Source organism: Spea bombifrons, chromosome 4 (genome assembly GCF_027358695.1).
Source record: "Spea bombifrons isolate aSpeBom1 chromosome 4, aSpeBom1.2.pri, whole genome shotgun sequence".
NCBI lineage: Eukaryota > Metazoa > Chordata > Amphibia > Anura > Pelobatidae > Spea > Spea bombifrons.
The window spans coordinates 3746637-3771763 of NC_071090.1; the positions used below are offsets into that span (position 1 = coordinate 3746637).

A 25127-nucleotide genomic window follows, 5' to 3' on the forward strand; every position below is an offset into this window, starting at 1 on the left:
TGGGGCCGATCTGCCGGCAGGTTCTATTTACCAAAAATAAGAAGTTGAGCAACATTTAGTCGCAAAGTCATGTCTCCCAGCCAATAGGTAACCCCACAAATATTCGTGTGCAACTCCTACGGTCCTCAGCCAGCAATTAGCACAATTCTTTCCTGTTATGATGCGTTATTCGTATAGATCCCATTGTACCACGCTGTGGAATGTGATGGCGCTATATATTATCATTTATTGATCTTATAGCGCCGTCATATTCTGCAGCGGTGTACAATGGGTTAACAGGACATGACAAGTAGCTCATCACATACGGACATAGAGAAGCAAAAGGTGAGGACGGCTCTGTTCAAAGAGCTTACAATCTAGAAAAAATAATACTGTAGCAGATGTGATAAAGATTATTATTTCATATGTATACGTAATGATTTAGATTGTAAGCTCTTATGTGCAGATCCTTAGTCTTAAGTCTTAGTCTTAGTCAGTCATTCTAGATTTGTCCTTTGAACATATGGACTGCCGGAATTGTTGGCGCTATAAAAATAAAAGATAATAATAATAACAATAATAACAATAATAATAATAAATATTGTTAATGACAATAATCCTAATAATAATAACATTGATAATAATAATAATAATAATAATCCTATAGAATGTATAGAACGGTTCTTGCTCAGAGGGCCATTAAAGAGTTATATTTCCATCCTATACTAAGCAAATACATTATTTGGAAGATGACATCATACCTCCCAACATTCCAAATGGCCAAAGAGGGGGTACTTTTAGGGGTGGAGTTAGGGGCGGGGCTTTACCCAGACTTATGTTATTCTCTGAGCTATTTATAGCTATTTAAGTAACTACCTTAGGCATGTATAGGAAGAATGATGCATCTTAAAGCCGTTCCCTGCTGTTTCTATACACATTATCGGGGCTTTTAGGGCCGTAGAACCCTGCGATCCCCTCATACCCAGCAAACATTCTGACCTCCTAGAAAAGAGGGGCATCAGGGGAGGAAAGGGGGTCATCAAGGGGGGAAAGAGGGTCGTCAGGGGAGGAAAAGGGCATAGATTTGAGTTGGAAGAGAGGGACTGATCCTCCTGAATAGGGACAGTTGAGAAGTGCATGCATTTTTAGATTTTGGCTTTAATAAAGCATCCCGTGTGCTCTTTGCTTTTAAATAATAAAGTTTTAGACGCTATTCCTTTAAAAACGATAAAAGGGCGGCTGCTCGGCACACGGTGTACGGTGGAGGGGAAACGGCTCCGGCTGGGGGAGAATTCTTGGCTGGATTTATAAAGAGCCGGGCCGCGCGGGGACCATTCCTCGGGATTAAACCCAAACCCTTGGATCAGGAGTCTGAGAACTCAGAGCATACAAGAGAATTACCGGCGTGTTCAGAACACGGAGAAGACGCGCGGCGCGGGGGGGCAGAGGGCTCCGGCACACGCGGGTTTTATTGTTTGCTTATAAAATGTGAAAGGATAGAATTACATGGAAGCTATGAGACAGGTACAACTGCTGTCATTAAAAAAAACAAATGCATTCTGGTGGTGAAGGGGTTACGTGCATTAATAGGGGCCCCTAGACAGACCTGGGAACCTTCCAAAAGAGCGGACCCCGAGACTTATTAACCCTTTAATAGCCCATCTATGCAGCGACTAGCGAAATGTGTTACCAAAACGTCTCTAATACTGTCCCTCACGGAAACCCTGACTCACCTGTATTCAAGCAGGAATATCAACCATAACATACTGGGAGCAAAAGCACCAACAGGGAGTCTTATATATCTGATCACAGCGGGGGAGGATAGGAAGGAGTCAGATCCCCAATGTGTGACCCCAAGAATCAGCCCCTTCACCCTGAGATTGGGTCAAAAAACTGTGGGCACTGTGAGTACTTTAATAATTAAGTACTTACCTGCAGCTCACCGCCTCCAACATGGTCTGGTGATCCTTGCCACTGATTGGCTGCTTGAAACAGCCAATCAGTGGCTGGAAAGTGCTGAAAGAAGCTGGTGGTTGGGGAAGGGGCAAATGCATGGGGGGGGGGGATTCTGTAGAACCCCACCATAAATTTAAAGGGACCTCTCAGCTATGATATGCGTTACAGTGTATACGATGGCCGGTGACATCACGGTCACAATGTATCTACTGTGAAGGCAAGTAGGATAAAGACCCCATCCTACAATGTCCTGCTCCGGGCTTTCCTCTCCTTTGGCTATCGTCTTCCAGATTTCTGCGGCCAGGACACGTCGCCCTGTAGCCTCGACCCTTTCTAATGATGATTAGTAAAGCGGAGCCCTGGGGATTAGGGCTTTCGTGAACCTGGTATAGATTACTGACCGCCTGCGCCTCTCGGACCGCTCTTACCTTTATCCTCAGTGATGGATGTTCCCCAAAAAGCAGCAGACTCAGGATTCCTACATGGTGGTCCAAAATATTCAAACTACGCTTGCCTCGGGGGGCAGTTGATCCCTGGTAATCTGCACAGTCTGTCCCTAGTGTTTCTGCCTCCATATGTTTACTTAAACTCACTCTTTTACTTGTCTTAATGATTTTTTATAGTAAAAACTTCTGCTGTGCTGACGATATGCAGAAAAAAAGACTTCTTTGTTAAAAATGCAGACTCTGATGGGTTTATTCTTGTTGATGCAGTTGCAGTCTTCCGCCACTAGAGGGAGACGTGCCCAGGACTGTTAAAGGGAAAGTGTCACTAAAATAGAACCTTTTCCTAAAAATTCCTTAATATCATCATTATAAAAAATACTTAACTGTTTCTTTAATCCAGTTTGGTGCAGCGGACCAGGATAATACCCCAGGGGTCTGATAGGGGTGCTCTCCGAAGATTCTGCCCCAGTGACCCTATTTAATCTTATAAATAGTTTAACTTCATTTAAGTTTAACCTCAGCTATTCCAGCTTATTCCAACTTATTGACAACTTCAATATCCAGCTGCCTGAGAATGATGGGAATTCGACTCTCCCACAGCCGGATAGACAGAACTTTTTGCAAACAGTCTGACCCGTTTTAGTAAAATTGCAGAAAAATTAAATGTAGAGATTATTCCCCCCCCCATAGATACCTATTAGTGGTGAATAGGTTAATGTCCCATAGCGTCCTGGTGCCATGTATGAGACATGTTTCTCATCTGAAGGCCATTATATTATGTCATCATGTTGTAAAGTGACCTCAGATCCATCAGTTATCACAGCAGTGTGTCTGAGACTTGCGGAGGAGCGAGGTCTGGGCTTGGGGGGCCACAAACTCTTTGCTGGAAGTATTCGCTCCACACGTGTGACCTATTCTTCAGGAATTAGAAAAATGCCTAAATCCTGTGTCATTGAGAGAGTTTACCCATTCCTCAAATTCTGATATTCTGAGCACCGACCAAGCGGCAGCTGTCCATTAGGTCGAGTCAACAACCCAGGTCGAGGGATCACCCCGATGGACTCAAGGAGGATCAAAGGGATCTGCTCTGTCCTTTTGGTGGTTCCACCTTCTTGTGTCACATGACCATTGGCACATGAATATTTACCCTAGACCTAGAGCAATAAAACTATACCGGAGTGGACCATTACTGCCAGGGTCAACATAGATGAAGTCATCTCCCTTCTCTTCCCTCCATCCTAACAAAGGCGTCGGAACCAATCGACAACCATCAGCAACTTAACAATAGGGAAGAGATAACTTAACGGGGAGGAATAATCATGCAGATCCTCAAAACAATAAGCTAAGATTACTCCTCTATGGCTCACACACAGAAGGTGGGCTTCTAATAGAAATGTTGATTATTGTTATCTGTAAACCCCACAGGCTTATTTAATGTAAAGGATTAAGGAAAAGTGGCCAATTTGCTTTAAAGGAACCCCACCTAAGTCTTAAATACCTAAAACGTTAATGCGTACGATTAAGGGCTTAAGATTTAACGTTATTCTGGAAGAGGATCGTTTAAGAGGATGAACCCCTTGGATCAATCATAAGAATAATGATTTTTGCAAGCGGCTCCCATTAATTAGGGTCGGTTATGTTTTCTTTGGAGTCTAAAACATCTCAGGCAGCAATAAAGTGACCTTACATTCTTCGTCTTTATTAATGTCTTCCTCCTGCTTCCCAAAACGACTCGTTAATTGACCCAGGAAATCGTTTTCCCCCGGTCTGGTAATAGGAGCCGTTTGGGTGCTGAGGGGCAAATCACTGGGGGCTGTTGTAGACATTTAATGCCTGCGTGTAACGCTAAAATAAACAGAGGCGCCGCACGGAAAACATAACACGGCTTCACATTCATCAACCAGACTAATGGTCAGATACTCAATACCGGTGTGTGTCGGGGGTCCGGAGATCGGGGTCCGTTACACGATGCTTTAAAGGAGCCGTCACTAAATTGGTATTCTGGGGAAAAATGATGCAAAAAAGGTTTAAAGGTTTGGGCCATTAGCAGACTCAGACCTTAATCAGTCGTTGGTCTCGTCTTAGATTCAGGAGCCGGATGTCTATCCCATGCATGTTTAATACCATCACTGTATTACCCTCTACCACCTCTGCTGGGAGGCTGTTCCTCTTAAAGCAAAAGTGTGTCCATGTCCAAAGTACCGGTGGCTGATACTCCGGTTATCCCAGTTATATTTGCCTCCTTCCTTACTTCTCGCAAGCAATAAACCCAGAAAAGCGCATTTAATGCAGTAAAATAATAATGAAAATAGGGTAGATTAGGGAAAAAATAATTTGATTAATTTGCTAAAGCGCTACAGGCAGGAATAATATTCAAATGAGCAAAAAAACTGCTGACAGGGCCGCTTTAAGGCGATACCGTGATCTTATTTTAGGATCGCGGTCGTTCCGCGGTGTTCTAGAGATTTATAAATATAATCCTGGAAAAAAAAAATCTCTTTTCCTTTCTCCGAGCTAAATTTAGACGCTTGCGAAATAACCTCTCTCCCCCCTCGCCAAGCGACCCTTTTGCCCCAGTTCCTCCCTGTGGATGAAGATACGTCAGATGTCCTCACTCAGCATGATAATCCCCAGCCACGGATAAAATTGCGTTGGCTTTTACTACCGATCAAAAAAAAGACCTTTTTTTCCAGCGATCCTCGGAACAGCCGGGCAGAAAGAGCCAAAAATGCGCTGCGAAAGATGCTAAAATTTTAACATTTTGCAAATCGATATCGATATTCATAGAAACATAGAATTGATTCAGGAGCCGTATGCCGATCCCATGCCTGTTTAATCCCCTCACTGTATTACCCTCTACCACTTCTGCTTGGAGGCTGAGCCACGTATCTACCACTTCTGCTGTAAAGTAAATCTTTCTTACATTACACACCGGAAGAAGCAGACCTGTGATCCACACAATTAACCAAAGCAAAATGTTTATTAAAAGTACTCATGTTTGACGCGGCTGTTTCAGGGCAGTCCCTTTAATTGACAAAGTCTATATAATTAACTACATCCCTGTCCTTAGTTGACCTTTTTTTTCTCCTTGCTCCGCCTTCTAAGGCTTACCGAACCAATCAGAATCTACCAAAGAGGAGGGGCAACTTATTAGGGAAGAGGAATCATTACGATTGGGTGGCAAGTAGTTAATTTTTCTCGGTAGGGGAAATGTAGGGTTTGGAAAGTTACTGATCCGTTTTTATTATTACATTAAATTTTTTTAGAATAAAAAATATTAGCTTTCATTCCATCGTTTTCAAATAATATTTGTAATATCCCAAAATCGGGGGGGGATAATATTTTTGTTTTAAAATAATATTATTATCGGGATGTGTTCCGAAAGTATTTTTACCCCATTATGCTTTGTAAGGTAATATTTGTTACATTGTTAATAGGTCTAGAGGTCAGCCAAAGCGGCCAGACCCTTTAGCCTGAACATGGTCAGGTCCTCCTATGCTGGAGCAACCCCCCCCCCCAAACCTATCCACCATAATGTATAGCGGTGGGGAGCAGCTGACCAGCATGGATGTCCTTTGAAGGAGCCAAGAGAAGAGTTTTGTGCGTAGGAGATCCACATCTACTGCTCCAACCATCTGGCAAATAGGGAAGAAGTTACCAGGTCCCCATGGGACCCCTAAACTATGACTGCAACCCTTATATTTATACGAATTAACTTTATATTAAACGGGACCGCCATTAATAACAAACAACAGACATGGACGGCACTACAAGAGCAATTCCATCCAGTGATCCCACCAGGAATCCAACCGAGAAGAAGGCAATAGAGCCAGAAGTCAGGTTTAAATGGTACATAGAGGGTATAGCACAAGGGTGTCCAACCTGCGGCCCTCCAGCTGCTGCAGGACTACATCTCCCATAATGCTCTTTCAGCTAAGGGGCTGGCTGAGGAGTATGGGAGATGTAGTCCTGCAGCAGCTGGAGGGCCACAGGTTGGACACCCCTGGTATAGCAGATAGGAGGTCTCACCATTGGTAGAGAGACAGTCTACGTGGGCCAGCGTCCTCCTTCTCTAATGCAGGGTGCGGAGGGGTGGCTGTGGTTTGGTTCCACCGTCTCCATCCCGTGGGCCGTCGGCTCGGTCTTACTTTCCTGTGACTGCATTTTCTGGAATTTCTGTACAAAATGACCTTGGCCTTGTGCCAAAGGTGAGCAAACCACCCGAATCTAATTACAATAACATTTTGGACTTCTTAATTGTTTTTCTTTTTTCTCTCTCGTTGATGAGTAAACGCTTTGGAATTTGGGCAGGAAGTAGGATAGAACCCGTCTTAAACCTTCGAGCGATACATGTGATAGAAAGTGTCTGTTTATAATCATACAGTGGAAGCTGTGGGTGTTTTGGGGGGGTTACAAAACCCCCAAGCTTGTGATCGTCGCAAGGTGGCCAGGTGGGATCTCCAATGGACATCCCCCAAAGGATCTCCCAAAACTGGCCCATGATCCACAAAACAGGACCGTTGGGCAGCTACTAAGGACAGCAGGGCAGTTCCCAAAAATCAGGACTGTCCTGCAAAAAGCAGGGCACTTTGGAAGGTTGTCTTAATTATTCTTCGTAAAGCACGCAGTATTTTCGCTCGTGGAAAGAGCTACACGGCAGCTGAGACGGATTAAAGGCAACTTTGGCTACTTTGAAATAAACAAGGTTTTGGGTCATTTCGTGGGGGTAGTTCGGAAGATTTCGACACAACGAGGGCAACGCGTGATAACACAAAACATGTGTAGGGTAGATTCTCAAATCTGCCGAGGGGTAGGACATGCTGGAAACGCAGCTCTCCACCCAGAAAGAAAAACGTTACTGGTAAAAAAAAAACCTAACCCTAAAACCTGATTTTCCCCAATCTGCTTATCACAGAAACCTAGAATTTCAGGGGAGAGAAAAATTATTGCCCCATCCAGTCTCAAAGGGAAAGCTTGATTGTAGTTGTTATTTGATTGTAAGCTCCTGAGAACAATTTTTTTTCTGTTGAAAGACGGGGTGTATGGGGTATATAGCGAAATTAAAAATGATTGCTGCCCTGTAGACGTATCTGGGGACTCTCTGGGTTTGGGTCTCTGGGTCAGTTTCTTCTTTCTCCGGGCAGGCGTTGGAGCGTTACCGTCTCCCCGACGGGTCCTTGAAGCAGCCAATCAGAGGCAGGAAAGCACCCATGGAACACTTGGCGAAACGCATCTCCTGCGTGGCCAATACCTGGGAGTGGAGAAAAGGGGCAAATGCCCATGAAGGGATTCTGCGGAACGCTTCCATACATTGGCAAGGGGGGCACTATGCCATTTAAAGGGGGCCACACAGCTGTCATATACATTAAAGTGCATAGGATGGCTGCAGTGTCCCTTTAACTACAGACACAGACAGACGGAGCACGGGTCTTTAAACTTTCCCAACGTTCTGTTTTTCCACCGGCTGGGACATCTCCACGTTTGCTAACACGCGTTCGGGAAACCTCAAGGAACACAATGACCAAATTGTCAGGTTTTCTATCGCCAAAGGGGTTATTTACTTTCTACACCGTATGAGCTAAAACTTTCCACGCTGGCTAAAAAGCACTGGCACCGGCAGAATCCGCTGCGTCCACAAAAGGGGTTTCTTAAAAACAAAAAAAATGACTCAATTTGTTAAAGGGAACGGAGCTCGCATTTCATACACGCGCGGCTGGTAACATCGTAGCAACGCGGCCAGCGAGTAGCATGACACGTCCCCCCCCCCACACACACACCCGCGCGTTTCAGCCATGTCAGCGAGACGTGCAGACGGAGGGTGGAGTGGTCTGGACCGGTCACAGAATGTGAAGTGAATCAGATCTATGCATGAGGTCACCCTCCACTCCCAAAAGAGTGTGGCCGTGTACCGAACACTTTATTATTGTTTTTAAAAGCATTCAAAAAGAGAACTTTACCATAATCATCCATTGTGACAGCGTACTGGGGTTAGGATGCCTATTATGTTACTTTGGTGTCACACGCATCACATGTATGAGCTGATTGTATGTAGATATGCCAGCAATGAAGAGTAGAAGGAGGCTATGACCACCCATCCCATCTATTGACCCAACGGGATAATCTATGATGTCACTTTGGTCACTTTGAGCAAGGAAAGTGTTGGTGGCAGTGGTGGGATTTCATTTCAAAGCAATATACACATTGTATCCATTATTATTATTATATTTTATTTATATAGTGCCGACAAGTTACACGGGGCTTCTTATTGAACATACTTTCAAAGGGGATGGCAAAACTAGATTTCACGGACTAAGACGACAGATACAGCAGCTGAAGAAGGACCTGCGCACTGGCTTACAATCTAGATGAGCCAACCCTGAGACTGTTTTATTCAGATTGTAGCGGCTCGCTTGTAGTGGCAACCGGTTTTAATAAAGACCCCTAAGACATCAATGGCCGGGCAGGAGAAGATACTCTGCACGAAGGCACCTGTATTCAAGCAGGAGTTTCAGCTGTGATATAGGAGTGAGAAAAGCACCAGTTAGGATGCTCAGATAATCACTAAATAAAGTCTCAGGACTTAAGGACTCTGGGAATTACTAGCTGCAGGCAGTTCAATTAAGTTGTGCGGAAAACCACCAGCTATGACTTCAAATGAAATTTGCTTTCAATACAAAAGACCCGGCGTTACAGGAAATAACAATCTGGTTAATCGTAAAAATATTGTTTATTTTTTTTGTAAGAAAGAGGTGAATTCTCCTTTATTAAGGGGGTACAGATTTCTGTCTGGACCTTATAAGTCCTCGTTGTATTACTTCTGGATTCCCACCGTGAGTCAGACGGCAGCCCATGAATCACAATCACTTCCCAAAATAAGACAAACAGCGAGTGACCCGCGGCGTGGGCCGCCCCCGAGGAAGACCCCTGACAGCTCACTGTCACAGGCATGCGATCCTCCGCAGATTTCCGGATCATTAGGCGCAGCTCCCACCCAATGATTCAGCAGGTCACGGACCCTAAGAGGCGAATGGGCTCTCTACAGCAAAGGGGGCTAAATGGGGAAGAAATCATTTCTATGGAAAAGTTCACGGAATAAATAAAAGTGCATTTTTTTTTTTACAGATCCTACAGATTTTTTTTTTGTTATTCCAAAGAATAATTAATTCACAAGAAATCGAAAAAAAGATAAAAGAAGGGGCGAGAGAGGTTAAGAGATACAATGTCTGAGGTAATTATTAAGAGTACACAAAGTATCATAAAGATAAATCACGCTATACCTGTCTGTCGATTCCGCTGATACAACAGAACAAAACGAAGAACAGACAAGTTGAAAAAAAAAAAATATATATATATACCATTATACCTACCTTAGGGAGAAGCTGCAGCCTTCCATACTGTTCTATTGAGCAGTGGCCCTACAGGGAGCCCGGCAGACTAGGATGATGGTGGCAATTTCATGGGGGCAGAAGCACCTCTACCGCAGAACTTGGATGGCGATCGGCCTCTTGGGCAATTAAACTCCTCTCGGGTCACTGGCCCTCTTGGGTCACTATATCGGCACCTTAGGCTCTTGGGGCAATTAAACTCCTCTTGGGTCACTATATCGTGACCTTAGGCTCTTGGAATATGACATCATATCCCATGGTAGACCGTCGTAGAGGTAAGTCGTACAGGACGGCTAGGACAGTGCCCTGGGTCAGGATAATAGGACTATGGGCTCTGTTATCTATTTGCCGCCCCTCTCGACCTGCCTTCGTAGGCCTAGTTGGCCTAGGGGCTACCATTACTTTTTTGGGACCAGGCCCAGCTCCTGGCCGTTCGGTAATTATTTTACGGTAATATATTTTCAAAGCCAGCCAACCACCTTGCGTAAAAGCTTCGTCTGTGGGAACATGGTGTCTCGTTGGGCTTGAGACAGCATTTCCAGTACTGTGGTGACATCATTGCAGTCTATAAGAAAGCAATGGGTAATAAAAAAGACAAAAAAGACAATATTATATTTATATTATTAAATCTACCTCCGAAACACGATTCCAAGTAGGTTTATGCAAGCGGCTGTTAAAGAGGAAAACCCTTTAGACGGATTAGACACTCGATGACCTCTGCTGTCTGGCTGGAAAGTACCGAGCCTCTCCTACCTCTCGACGCGGGAAACCCCACGACGTCCTATCAAAGTTCGAGGTCTCTGGGATATATCGCAGGCGCGGCCCCGACATCGCGGAGTTAAAGAGGATCTTTCGCCAATTCTTCCGTGCAGCAAAAGGAAAAAGAAAGTGAAAGAAATGATAAAAATGTAAGGTTTATGGCCGGTCTGTTCTCACTACTCGACGGCCTGGAGTTTGAAACCATTATATATGCTATTTAAAGGGACAGCCCACCCTTTAACGCATATGCTGGCTGAGTGGTCCCTTTAAATGTTTATGTGGACCCCCCCCAGGTACTGGGGGGGCAAACACTGGGGTTAGGGGGGGCGCATGCTCAAAAAGTGCTCCTGTTGATTTTAATGGGCGCGTTTTCGTGCCACTAGATGACGCAAAAAGTCAGCCTGCTGAGGAACGCTGCAGCTTCTACCAAACATGAAAACACATTAACTGACGCACAAAGTTCTTTAATATGTATTCTTCAAGAACACCTTTAATGATCAATACCTGTCATCCCATGATCTTCGCGATGTCGTTTACGGCGAGCAGAGGGAGGACCGATCAGCTGGAAAACAACGCAAGAGGAAGAGAACCAAGCCATGAACTGTAGATATGATGCCTTCAGGCCGGTGTTCATCTGGATGATGAGATCTGCCGGGCTCGCTGACCTCCACCTGACACTGAGCAGATGACATTACTTCCCTGCGGGCGCAGAGCCTGGCACCGTCCAAACACAGACCTGTTTCGAAAACATCTACTTCAATAAGGTGGTTACAGAATAACTAAAAGTGCTATAATGCGAGTAAAACGATGTATTCCCTATAATCTAACAAACTGAGCAGAGGAAACCGGGGGTTAAACCTACGAATTGGGCAGATTAAGAGATTAATACGGGTTCTACAGAACTGTCCTCTCTAAACAATGACTACCACCCTGCTTTGGGCAAAGGTCACAGGAACTTGCCCCCTAAGGTGTACTGGGGGGGGGTAAATTTAAATAAACAAGGCTATAAATTCCTACTTACGAAAACAGTGGTTTCTGTCGGTATAAATTCACACAGCCCCAAGAAACGCTTGTCAAGGACATTAATCTGTCGTCAGACAGATCGTTCAGGATGTGATGCGTTTCCTTAGAGAAAGAATCCGTCAATCTGAATAAATCAATACCAATCGCCCCCCCCAAGCGGCGACCGCCCGGTGATGGTTTTCCTATATGATTATGAAATGAATGTGGACGTTCCTCGAAGCAGACGGCTCCATTGAGCGGTATCAAAGGCATCCTTCAGTCCTAAGGTCCCACCGCACAGTAGATAGCGGGTCTTAGGTCAAGTGGGGGACCTTGCAGTGGGACAAAGTGGGTACGGTAGCGGAATCCACACCCAGGATATGAATTAAAGGGAAACTGTCCCAAAGTTGTGTCCCTTCTTTAGGGGAAGCCGATCAGAGCCGGCTTAAGGTGGCTTGGTTGGCACCGGCAGCTCCACATTGAGCCTCTGGTATTTCCTGAGATACGTCACCATTAAAGCCAACTTGGCCCACAGCCCAGCTTGGTGGACGGAGCCACATATGCTCACGTTCGTGGGACGTGTATAAAATGCGCTTTACCTGGTCGAAGCTGCTTTTGTAACCCGTATTCCACCACCATTTCTGGAGTAAACACATTTTATTTTACCCGTACATCCTCATCGCTCTTCAAATTGCTCACATTTTTGTAACAATCATAAAAGTAACAGCCCATCAACCACGTTGTCCTTTGTAACCCAACAACTATCAGTTTTAGTGGAGTACGTGACAGTTTTAGTGGAGTACATGACGGTGTTTCGATCTGTGCTACTTATGGGTATATTTTTGGAACACCTTTTACACCTGCGTGTAGTGTACACAGCGCTTTACATTCTATGTTCCAATGTAGAACATGAGGGCTCAGTCCGGCCCTGGGGACAGAACCGTATCATATATTGGGACATAGGTAAAGGATGTGGGTGACCCCGCGTTCAGGGTAAATACGAGGATTTCTGTAACTGTCCTTTTAATTGTTTCCAGTATAAGAGCAGATATTTACTGTGAGTTTCTCATATGCTTGTTTTTTAGTTAACGACTCCAAGCTTCCCTGTGGTGGTCAAGATGGGACACGCTCACGCCGGAATGGGAAAGGTAAGGGGTTAATTACACAGCGTCGCTTTGTGTGGAAATTGTATGTAAGGACCGCTTAAAAGGACTAAAATGATCCTACTAAACATAACAGCGGCTGTTTTACTTTATTGTGTGTATTACGGATTCGATGTAGCAACATCCTTATTAGATAGTTATTGAAAACTCTATTTCCACTAACGGTAGCCAAATGTACCATATTACTTTGTACCCCAAACCCCTATGCCCCTCTTTCCTCCCCGATGCCCCTCTTTTCTAGGAGGTCAGAATGTTTGCTGGGTATGAGGGGATCGCAGGGTTCTACAGCCCTAAAACCCCCGATAATGTGTATAGAAACAGCAGGAAACGGCTTTATAAATTAAACGGGGTAAATAAACCCCATTATTCTTCTTCTAAACGCCCCACTCAGTTACACGAATACCCAGCAATAGGGCATAAAGTCACATAAAAAATCTGGGCCCCCTCTAACTACACCCCCTATAGCAAAAGTGCCCCTCTTTGGCCAGTTAAAATATTTTGGATAAATGATGGATATTTTAATGAAGACGCAGAAGGCAGCGCACGAGTTGTCCTCCGGTACCTGCCCGATGAATGTTTTCGCCCTCAAAGAGAGTCCGGATTCATTCCTCTCCCCCCTCTCCAGTGGTCCCGTGCCCTTTTCTTTACCCTTATTTATTTATGGGAATTATGGGTCCCCCCGCGATCTTCCCATGCATGTCTAGCGGGGCAACAAAGCCGTCATGTGTGTGCGAAGAGGCCGAACGCCCCGCCAGTCGGGGTCAGCAAGTGGCATTTACGCTCCAGACCGAGCGAGGAACACTGCGCGCTTTGTCTGTGCACAATGATCGCTCTTCGCTCTATTAAATTATAAAACGCTGGTTCTGTGTCTGATTTATTAAATCAACAGATACAAAAAATAAAGCAAAAGAGACGGGCGGAGAGCGCCCGAGAGAGACAGCGAACACCAACAGCTTTATTAGGCTGCTTTTATTCTGGTTATTCAATAAAAACAACATGGCCGCTTTTTGGCCACTACAGGCTCTCATACTATCGAGGATGAGGTCCTGGTGTTAGCTGGAGTGGGTGGGGCCACTGTTTAGCTCCTCCCATGTCAAAATGGGAGTCCGAGTCTATCTAGTATCTGAGTCTGCCATCTTGTGGCCCTAAGGACTGCGGCCCCTTAATACCGCTGGGTAATTCTAAGGCGGGTTCCCAAAATATCTACATAAATAAAATAAATAAAGGAAGTTTGCAGAGGAACACAATATCGGGAGAGTCCAGGAAGTGGAATACAACTTCCTGTTTGAGCTGCGGATAGGGAGAGTCTAGGAAGTGGAATACAACTTCCTGTTTGAGCTGCGGATAGGGAGAGTCTAGGAAGTGGAATACAACTTCCTGTTTGAGCTGTGGATAGGGAGAGTCCAGGAAGTGGAATACAACTTCCTGTTTGAGCTGCGGATAGGATTCCAATTCTATCTCTACTGAAGGATCATAACCCCCAACTGTCCCGCGGTGCAACGCGGCGCTTACCGCATGTGACAGATATAAACTGCGGACGCTGTGCCCACTCAGTGGGGTCCTCCATGGTGTTGGGGGGCAACTAGCTTCCTGTTAGGCAGCCTGCCACCCCCTGGGCCTATCAACCGAAGCCAGAACACGCCACTGAGGAGTTAATGAAAATTTGCATGAATATCCCTCCATATAAAAATGAGACATTAGGAGAAAGATAATAACAACGTGACAGATGGATCTCAGTTACGGTTTCATTTCAAGGTGACGTTTGCCCTTTGTTCCTGAGACACCAAAAAAAAAATCGCAAGCTCTTCTGGCAATTTTTTTGCGGATAAAAAAAATACCCGCCGACCCTCCCGGCCGCTAATCTGAGAAGCACTTCGGATTTGTGTACGAGGTGGAACGCTGCCAGATTCTAAGTACGATGTTAACATTCTTAATATGAAGTGTTTTTCCACATTAGAGGACTTTTATTCCGCATCGTTATAGCAACAGAGGTCAACGTTTTCATAATCATTTTTTTTTTTTGATGGGCCGGCCGTTGCCGTCCTGACCTTCTTTTCCCAGTGTCATCCCATAAATAACTCCCAAACCCGGACTCATCTTCTTAGTGATGTCATCGACAGCCTCCTACGTATAAGAAAACAAAGCGGGCGGCCGGCGGTGTTTTCCCAGCTGCCGGTCTGTTTAGATAGTCCGAGCCCCAAAGATACCGTTAAAAATAACTTTCTGACAAAGTCCAGTCCGTGATAAGTCAGACCACATGTTACGGGGAGGAGATGGGCTTTAAATCCCACGTTGGCTAACAATGGCTAAGCAGGGCCGGACTGACCAATGTCCGATGGGCCAATGACGGACAGCGCCCCCCGGGCTGAAGAACCCTGCGATCCCCTCATACCCAGCAAACATTCTGAGCTCCTAGAAAAGAAGGGCATCAGGGGAGGAGAGAGGGGCATCTGGGGAGGAAAGAGGGGCATCAGGGGAGGAGAGAGGGGATCAGAGGAGGAAAGAGAGGATCAGGGATCGGGCAACCAAAGAGCGACTGGCCTCTTTGGTATTTCATTTTTCAGTTGGTATGGAATCTCCTTCAATATAAAGGAGTTTTACTACACTGAGAGGGTGGTAGATTTGTGGAACAGCCTCCCAGCAGAAGTGGTAGAGGGTAATACAGTGAGGGTATTAAACATGCATGGGATCTTAGGCTCCTGGATCTAAGACGAGACCAACGACCGATTAAGGTTTGAGTCTTTACAGCAGGAAAAGGAGGCAGACTAGACGGGGGGCCGAATGGGGCCAGGAAATATATTGCTATATGTTTTATGTGGATCTTCACATGGAGAAAAAATGCAAATGCCCCTTTTTCTTGACATTTCAAAGCGACTTTTCTACAGGGTCTCACATCGCGTCCTGTAAATCGTTCCATTCTTCAGCACGCCGGATCAATTCCAAGACATTTTTTTCCTCTCCCTTTCCTATTTTTGGGGCGAACGGCACCTCGGACCGCATGCTTTCGGTCCCTTGTGTCCCAGCCTCACGCGTCGGGGAACTTTCCTCGGTGACGCACAACACTAATGAGAGGAATCCTTAATCCCTGGCAGGCTTACAGACCGCAAAGACGGGATCGGACATTCATAGAGAAATGAAGTCATTTACGTTGTTTAAAGAAACAATAACGTATAAAAAGAGGGGATTATTGACCCAAAACACCTTAATGCATACAATAGCCGAGAGGTCCCTTTAAATTAGCATGGTGCCCCCCTTCCAAATATATGGGGGATCCTGCAGAATCCCCCCACAGGCATTTACACGTGATGTACTTACCATCGGTCAACTGGAGTGTCCCTTTAAAAGATAACCCTGCTTGAGAACAGGTGAAGCCTCAATTGGTTCAGTTAATTGAAGAAACATAGAACCTGCCGGCAGATCGGCCCCCATTCGGCCCCCCGTCTAGTCTGCCCGTTTCTCCTGCTGTAAAGACTCAAACCTTAATCAGTCGTCGGTCTCGTCTTAGATTCAGGAGCCGTATGTCTATCCCATTAAGAATCTCACCAGTGGTCATGCAGTGAATATAACCTTTACGACTCTTCGGGAACTGTAGCTGAAAAGCATTATGTGAATGTATTTGAAACAAAGTTTCTGGAGTGTGTTCCGCTGGATAAAGGAGGAAATTGTTACAGTAAATGCTGGGACAGAATCCGTCAAAGTTTCATTGTTGCCTAAAAAATAAAAAATAATAATATAATAAATCATAATAAATAAAGACAATATTGTGGCTTTTCAGCTCATTTAGAACCCGTCCGGCGTCTGTCGTAATGTTACTTTTATTCCAAGAGATAATTACAATTTCTATCATTTTACTTTTATTCTCTGGAACCTGGATATAGAAACCTCTGCTGGTCCAACTAAAAACACTCCTATCACTCTTGGCCAGATGGGCTGTGTTGTCCTCTGCTTTTTTTTTTAGCAGTTATTGTAGAACTTCTGTATCCTGTGGGCTTTGTAACCTAAACTGTGCTTACAGATGGAACGCAAACTGCAAAACCCAATGTATCTAACAAAAACACTCCAGGAAAGGCATCTAGAAGGGCAAATGGAAAGGGGGGACAGAAGTACGTGAAGGGGTTAAACACTAGGAAGGGGGTTTGAATAAAGTGGCAGAGCTAGATATTTGACTTAAGGTTAGAGGATTAACATGAGAAAGGGTTGTAGATACCTGGACTAGACTCCCAGTGGGAGTATTACCGCCCAACACAGTAAAGGAATTAAAGAAAGTTGAGGATGTGAATGAAGCAAACGTAAAGAATGAGTAAGTCAAAGGGAATTTTGCTGGCAGGGTTTGAAGCCTGGGTATAGGCAAAGGGAAAGGGGGGCTTGTGTTTTGGGGTCATTTCTCTTGATCTATACATTTTCCTGGCGCGATCGCAGATTGACCCGGGTGACTTTGCTTCACTAAGCGTTTCCTTCTTTGTTGTCTTCAGGTGAAGGTCGACAATCAGTATGACTTCCAGGACATCGCGAGCGTCGTGGCAATGGCCAAAACCTACGTAACCACCGAGCCTTTCATCGATTCCAAATACGACATCCGAGTCCAGAAAATCGGAAACAATTATAAAGCGTACATGTAAGCATGGGGAGGAAAAATAGATCCAGTGTCAACCTGTTAGCAAGAAATGGGGATCCAGATCAAGGGTAAATAGCTGGAGGCAGGTGAGATCCCTACTGGTTTCCATGGTAACAAGACTTTCTAAAAAGGTTTTTAAACCCCCCATGGACCACCTCAGTGAGCCAAGACCGGGGGCACTCTGGGCACCATGCGGGATGACATGAGCAGCACCAGGATTTATTTTAGCACTCGCAGACGGCTGTCTCCAAACATCTAAGGAAAATGACATTAACCCCCCAGTCCAGCGGGCCGTGGGAGAGATCGCCGCGGAGTATGAGTTGGGCACACTTAGAACCACATGCCCCCCTAATTAAATCCGCCCCACGTGTGAATGCTGCCTCTCTCGGCCCCTGGCGTGATGATGATTAATGGGTAATTACGGATGACCCCGTGCTATAATCATACTCGGGGCACACAATGAAGCCATCACAGCCCCCGACAGACCCCCAGCGCAGCTCAGGAAGTTCCCTGCAAAATACCCCGGGGGTCTTACTGTTCCCAGCGCGAGAACACGCAACAAAGCGGCACTATCTGCTAAACGCAGCGACAGCCCAAAACAGGATCCGAGGCTCGAGCCAAACGCCCGCGGAGAAATCCAGGAGACGCTCATATCCGAAATAATCCGTAATACATAATCCATAATACAGCATCGCTATGCCGGGAATGCGAGCAGGGATCTCACCGGCGCCTGTAACCCCCTCACTGCCGGGGGGCTCACACGGAAACACGTGAAATAAAACACATATATATATCAATACATATACATATATATACAGTATATCGTTCTAAAAGATTATTCAGCGGAACGTATGTTATTATAGAATTCTATCATAAAAGAATAATATAGAAACATGTTTAATACTAATAATAATAACAGCAATAAATTATAACTACTAATAATATATTTATTATTATTATTTATAATAATATGAAGCAGGGATAACCTTCCTGTGTGTGTTATATATATATGTGTGTTAAATACCAGTATATATATATATATATGTGTGTGTGTGTGTGTGTGTGTGTGTGTGTGATATATCTATATATGTGTGTTATATGTATATATGTATGTGTATATATGCACATATATGTGTAAGCGGCATGTTTGTGTCCCTTTACATTTTGTTGATCGCATTTGCAGGAGAACCTCGATATCCGGGAACTGGAAGGCAAACACCGGCTCGGCCATGCTGGAGCAGATTGCCATGACTGACCGGTGAGCTGTAAAACCCATTTTTCTGCTGCTTTGCACATGTTTTATTTTTTTAATACATATGATTTATTTATTATCGGGTCCAGTGGGCAAACAGGCCCATCATACCTGCCCATTGGCCATATTAAATGGGCATTAGTGTAAAATACATATATCTACTAATCCCATACTCATTTTACTGCTCTCTTTTCCTGGGGGCCGTTCCATGTATCCACCACCCTGTATTTTCCACATTTTACCAATGTGGCTACCTTAATACTTCCCGTGCCACCTCCAGCTATTTTTTGTCCATGCGCAATGTGATTAACTCATGAGCCATATAGTCGGCTGAGGCTACTTTATTGGGTGTCCCTCTCTCCTTGCCTTTCGGTTGAGCCTCTCCGGCCGTGCTCAGCCTCCATGCTCTCGGTCGGCAGGTACCGTCTCTGGGTGGACTCCTGCGCCGAGATGTTCGGGGGTCTGGATATTTGCGCGGTGAAGGCTGTTCACAGCAAAGACGGAAAGGATTATATCATAGAGGTGAGTCCTTCCACTTCACCCTTCTACATCCAGCAAATCAAACTTTAATCATTAATAATAATAAAAATAATTTATTCTGTGGTTGCTAAGGTAACAGCAGCACTTTGCACTAGAATTGCTCTGTATAAGTAACCTCCGTGGCCCCCAGTGGAGTCACTGTTATTGCCGTTTGTGCCCGTCAGGTGATGGACAGCGCCATGCCTCTGATTGGTGAGCATGTGGAAGAGGATCGGCAGCTGGTGGCAGACCTCGTCGTCTCCAGAATGACCCAACATGCCCAGATGAAGTCCCAGAGCGCGTCACAGAGCGCGTCACCACCCAGACCCATGGTAAACACTGTGAGCAAGTAACCTGCTAACGCCTTTACAGTATCGCACAAAGGGGGTGACACGGACCCCAAAATGTTGGTTGGATGCTGGGGGGCTCTGAAAGAGAGACCCCCAGCAAGTGCAGGTAACTGATAACTGATGCATGTGACAGATCAGCAGTTCAGAGACTCCCTGTCTGAGTGAGAAGACAACCCATCCCTCTTTAAAAGGAGGTCCCATAAACACAACCCCCAGCGCTATATACAGTAATATAACCCCCAGCACTGTATACAGTAATATAACCCCCAGCACTGTATACAGTAATATAACCCCCAGCACTGTATACAGTAATATAACCCCCAGCACTGTATACAGTAATATAACCCCCCCAGCACTGTATACAGTAATATAACCCCCAGCACTGTATACAGTAATATAACCCCCAGCACTGTATACAGTAATATAACCCTCAGCACTGTATACAGTAATATAACCCCCCAGCGCTGTATACAGTAATATAACCCCCAGCACTGTATACAGTAATATAACCCCCAGCACTGTATACAGTAATATAACCCCCAGCGCTGTATACAGTAATATAACCCCCCAGCGCTGTATACAGTAATATAACCCCCAGCGCTGTATACAGTAATAACACCCAGCATTGTGCACAGTAATAACCCCAGCGCTATATACAGTAATAACCCCAGCGCTGTATACAGTAATAATTATGTCCTTTATTACATAATAAGGCAATAACCATTCCAATATATAACTGATGCTTTTGATTATCTGTCTGCTAACCCTTACCAAGAAAAACAACTGTCTTTTTATGTACCTGCTAGCTCCGCCCAGTTGATGACATCACGCTTGTATGGAATCCATCCACATAGGAAACAAGCACAACACTACTGCTGTATACAGTAATAACCCCCAGTGCTGAGTACAGTAATAACCCCCCCAACACTGTATACAGTAATATAACCCCCAGCGCTGTATACAGTAATATAACCCCCAGCACTGTATACAGTAATATCCCCCCAACGCTGTATACAGTAATATAACCCCCCAGCGCTGTATACAGTAATATACCCCCCAGCGCTGTATACAGTAATATACCCCCCAGCACTGTATACAGTAATATAACCCCCCAGCACTGTATACAGTAATATAACCCCCCAGCGCTGTATACAGTAATATAACCCCCAGCGCTGTATACAGTAATATAACCCCCCAGCGCTGTATACAGTAATATAACCCCCAGCGCTGTATACAGTAATACAACCCCCAGCGCTGTATACAGTAATATAACCCCCCAGCGCTGTATACAGTAATATAACCCCCAGCGCTGTATACAGTAATATAACCCCCAGCACTGTATACAGTAATATAACCCCCAGCACTGTATACAGTAATATAACCCTCAGCACTGTATACAGTAATATACCCCCCCAGCGCTGTATACAGTAATATAACCCCCCAGCGCTGTATACAGTAATATAACCCCCAGCGCTGTATACAGTAATATAACCCTTACGAAAAAATTACTGCAGTTTTTCTGAAGTAATACTGCAGTTTTTTGGACATGAAAAAACTGCAATACTGCACTTTTACTGCAGTATTACTGCACATTTACTGCAGTTTTACTGCATTTGTACTTCACTGTACTGCAGTTGTACTGCAGTTATTTTTGTACGGAAGTACAAATGCAATAAAGCTGCAGTACATTGAAGTACAATGCAGTATAATTGCAGTAAAAAAAAAAAGCGCAGTAAATGTGCAGTAATAATGCAGTACAGTGAAGTACAAATGCAGTAAAACTGCAGTAAACGTGCAGTAATACTGCAGTAAAAGTACAGTATTGCAGTTTTTTCATGTCCAAAAAACTGCAGAAAAACTGCAGTAATTTTTTGTAAGGGTAACCCCCAGCGCTGTATACAGTAATAACCCCCAGCGCTGTGTACAGTAATAACTGCCCCAGCACTGTATACAGTAATATAACCCCCAGTGCTGTATACAGTAATATAACCCCCAGCGCTGTATACAGTAATATAACCCCCAGCGCTGTATACAGTAATAACCCCCCAGCGCTGTATACAGTAATATAACCCCCAGCGCTGTATACAGTAATATAACCCCCAGCGCTGTATACAGTAATAACCCCCCAGCGCTGTATACAGTAATATAACCCCCAGCGCTGTATACAGTAATATAACCCCCCAGCACTGTATACAGTAATATAACCCCCAGCGCTGTATACAGTAATATAACCCCCAGCGCTGTATACAATAATATAACCCCCCAGCGCTGTATACAGTAATATAACCCCCCAGCGCTGTATACAGTAATATAACCCCCCAGTGCTGTATACAGTAATATAACCCCCAGCGCTGTATACAGTAATAACCCCCCAGCGCTGTATACAGTAATATAACCCCCAGCGCTGTATACAGTAATATAACCCCCCAGCACTGTATACAGTAATATAACCCCCAGCGCTGTATACAGTAATATAACCCCCAGCGCTGTATACAATAATATAACCCCCCAGCGCTGTATACAGTAATATAACCCCCCCATCGCTGTATACAGTAATATAACCCCCAGCGCTGTATACAGTAATATAACCCCCAGCACTGTATACAGTAATATAACCCCCAGCACTGTATACAGTAATATAACCCCCATCGCTGTATACAGTAATATAACCCCCAGCGCTGTATACAGTAATATAACCCCCAGCGCTGTATACAGTAATAACCCCCAGCGCTGTGTACAGTAATAACTGCCCCAGCACTGTATACAGTAATATAACCCCCAGTGCTGTATACAGTAATATAACCCCCAGCGCTGTATACAGTAATATAACCCCCAGCGCTGTATACAGTAATAACCCCCCAGCGCTGTATACAGTAATATAACCCCCAGCGCTGTATACAGTAATATAACCCCCAGCGCTGTATACAGTAATAACCCCCCAGCGCTGTATACAGTAATATAACCCCCAGCGCTGTATACAGTAATATAACCCCCCAGCACTGTATACAGTAATATAACCCCCAGCGCTGTATACAGTAATATAACCCCCAGCGCTGTATACAATAATATAACCCCCCAGCGCTGTATACAGTAATATAACCCCCCCATCGCTGTATACAGTAATATAACCCCCAGCGCTGTATACAGTAATATAACCCCCAGCACTGTATACAGTAATATAACCCCCAGCACTGTATACAGTAATATAACCCCCATCGCTGTATACAGTAATATAACCCCCAGCGCTGTATACAGTAATATAACCCCCTAGCGCTGTATACAGTAATATCACCCCCAGTGCTGTATACAGTAATATAACCCCAGCACTGTATACAGTAATATAACCCCCAGTGCTGTATACAGTAATAACCCCGCAGCGCTGTATACAGTAATATAACCCCCCAGCGCTGTATACAGTAATAACCCCGCAGCGCTGTATACAGTAATATAACCCCCAGCTCTGTATACAGTAATAACCCCCCAGTGCTGTATACAGTAATAACCCCCCCAGCGCTGTATACAGTAATATAACCCCCAGCGCTGTATACAGTTATAACACCCAGCGCTGTATACAGTAATATAACCCCCAGCGCTGTATACAGTCATATAACCCCCCAGCGCTGTATACAGTAATATAACCCCCAGTGCTGTATACAGTAATAACACCTAGCACTGTGCACAGTAATAACCCCAGCGCTGTATACAGTAATAAACCCAGCGCTGTATACAGTAATAACCCCCCCAGCGCTGTATACAGTAATATAACCCCCAGCGCTGTATACAGTTATAACACCCAGCGCTGTATACAGTAATATAACCCCCAGCGCTGTATACAGTCATATAACCCCCCAGCGCTGTATACAGTAATATAACCCCCAGTGCTGTATACAGTAATAACACCTAGCACTGTGCACAGTAATAACCCCAGCGCTGTATACAGTAATAAACCCAGCGCTGTATACAGTAATAATTATGTCCTTTATTACATAATAAGGCAATAACCATTCCAATATATAACTGATGCTTTTGATTATCTGTCTGCTAACCCTTACCAAGAAAAACAACTGTCTTTTTATGTACCTGCTAGCTCCACCCAGTTGATGACATCACACTTGTATGACATCCATCCACATAGGAAACAAGCACAACACTACTGCTGTATACAGTAATAACCCCCAGTGCTGTATACAGTAATAACCCCCAGCGCTGTATACAGTAATATAACCCCCAGCACTGTATACAGTAATATAGCCCCCAGCGCTGTATACAGTAATATAACCCCCAGTGGTGTATACAGTAATATAGCCCCCAGTGCTGTATACAGTAATATAACCCCCCAGCCATGTATACAGTAATATAACCTCCCAGCACTGTATACAGTAATATAACCCCCCAGCGCTATATACAGTAATATAACCTCCCAGCAATGTATACAGTAATATAACCACCAGCTCTGTATACAGTCATATAACCCCCCAGCACTGTATACAGTAATATAACCCCCAGTGCTGTATACAGTAATATAACCCCCAGCGCTGTATACAGTAATATAACCCCCAGCGCTGTATACAGTAATATAACCCCCAGCTCTGTATACAGTCATATAACCCCCCAGCACTGTATACAATAATTCCCAGCACTGTATATAGTGACAATCCCCAGTGATGTGTGTATATATATATATACATATAATAATAATAATAACCCCCAATATAGGCTTTACAGTAACTTTTTCTCCCTCAGCCCCAACAGATGCAGCCACAGGCATTGAAGTCACAAATGCAGCCACAGCCTGGACCCCAAATGGCTGGAGGTCCCGCTGCCCAGCCACGGCCTCCACCGCAAGGTACATTGCTTGATGTCATAATAAATATTAAATATGTTTAAATCTAATTACCAAATAAAGACAATTATGAGCGCCCAGTGCCGTCTTTATTCCCAGCCCCTGATACAATGTATCACATTATTATCTCCTTATTACACAGGAGAGTTTCAGTACTTGGGGTCCTATATTTTTTAGCAGAGCATAGTGACATCTAGTGGACACTTTTAGGTAATACATTTGAAAACGTTGTGTCACCATGATTGATCATTATTCGAAACTGTGGTCCCTTAAATGCACCCCCTTTAACTGGTGGATTATCTGGAAGATTCCATCAGCAAAGACTCTTCTGCTCCTTCTTCCCACATACTTGCACGTTAGTTGAGTCAGTGAGCTTGGTTAGAACGGAAGGGATTATACGTTTGAAACATTGTTTAAGCTTCTTACATTCTGTAACATAGGAGGTCCACGTCCCGCCCAGGGCCCACCACCTCCCAGGACAGGGGCCGCGCCACAGCAGAGGCTGTCTCCTCAGGGGCAGCAGCCACAGACGTCACAACCCAGCTCTCCGCAGACTCAGAGATCTCCGAATTCTCCTCAGCTTCCTCGGCCTGGAGGTGGAAGTTCTCCCAACCAAGCCTCCAAGCCAACCTCGGCTTCAGTCCAGCAACCGAGACCTCCTGCTCAAGGGCAGGCGCAGACTCAAGCGGGGCTGGCCGCATCTGCTAAACCACAGCCGTCGCCACATCCTCACCTCAAGTGAGTCTCCCCATTTATTCCATTCCGCAAGTTTGAATGGCGGATCCCCAAATTTCTGTTTGAGGCAGGAATCTGACCGCTTGTTTCTCCATCGCGTCAGTCAATAGAAATGTAGGCATG

At 44.9% G+C, this 25127-nt stretch overlaps 1 protein-coding gene across 1 annotated transcript in view; it reads left to right on the forward strand.

Annotated features, from left to right (window-relative positions):
• Positions 1-25127, forward strand: part of SYN3 (synapsin III) — an 83530-nt gene that overhangs the window by 56538 nt on the left and 1865 nt on the right. Inside the window, exons 7-13 of the mRNA XM_053462241.1 lie at positions 12613-12675; positions 17163-17305; positions 18489-18563; positions 18977-19079; positions 19262-19408; positions 24170-24272; positions 24710-25007. Coding sequence (XP_053318216.1) covers positions 12613-12675; positions 17163-17305; positions 18489-18563; positions 18977-19079; positions 19262-19408; positions 24170-24272; positions 24710-25007 — 932 coding nt within the window. The remainder of the gene's footprint in view (positions 1-12612; positions 12676-17162; positions 17306-18488; positions 18564-18976; positions 19080-19261; positions 19409-24169; positions 24273-24709; positions 25008-25127) is intronic.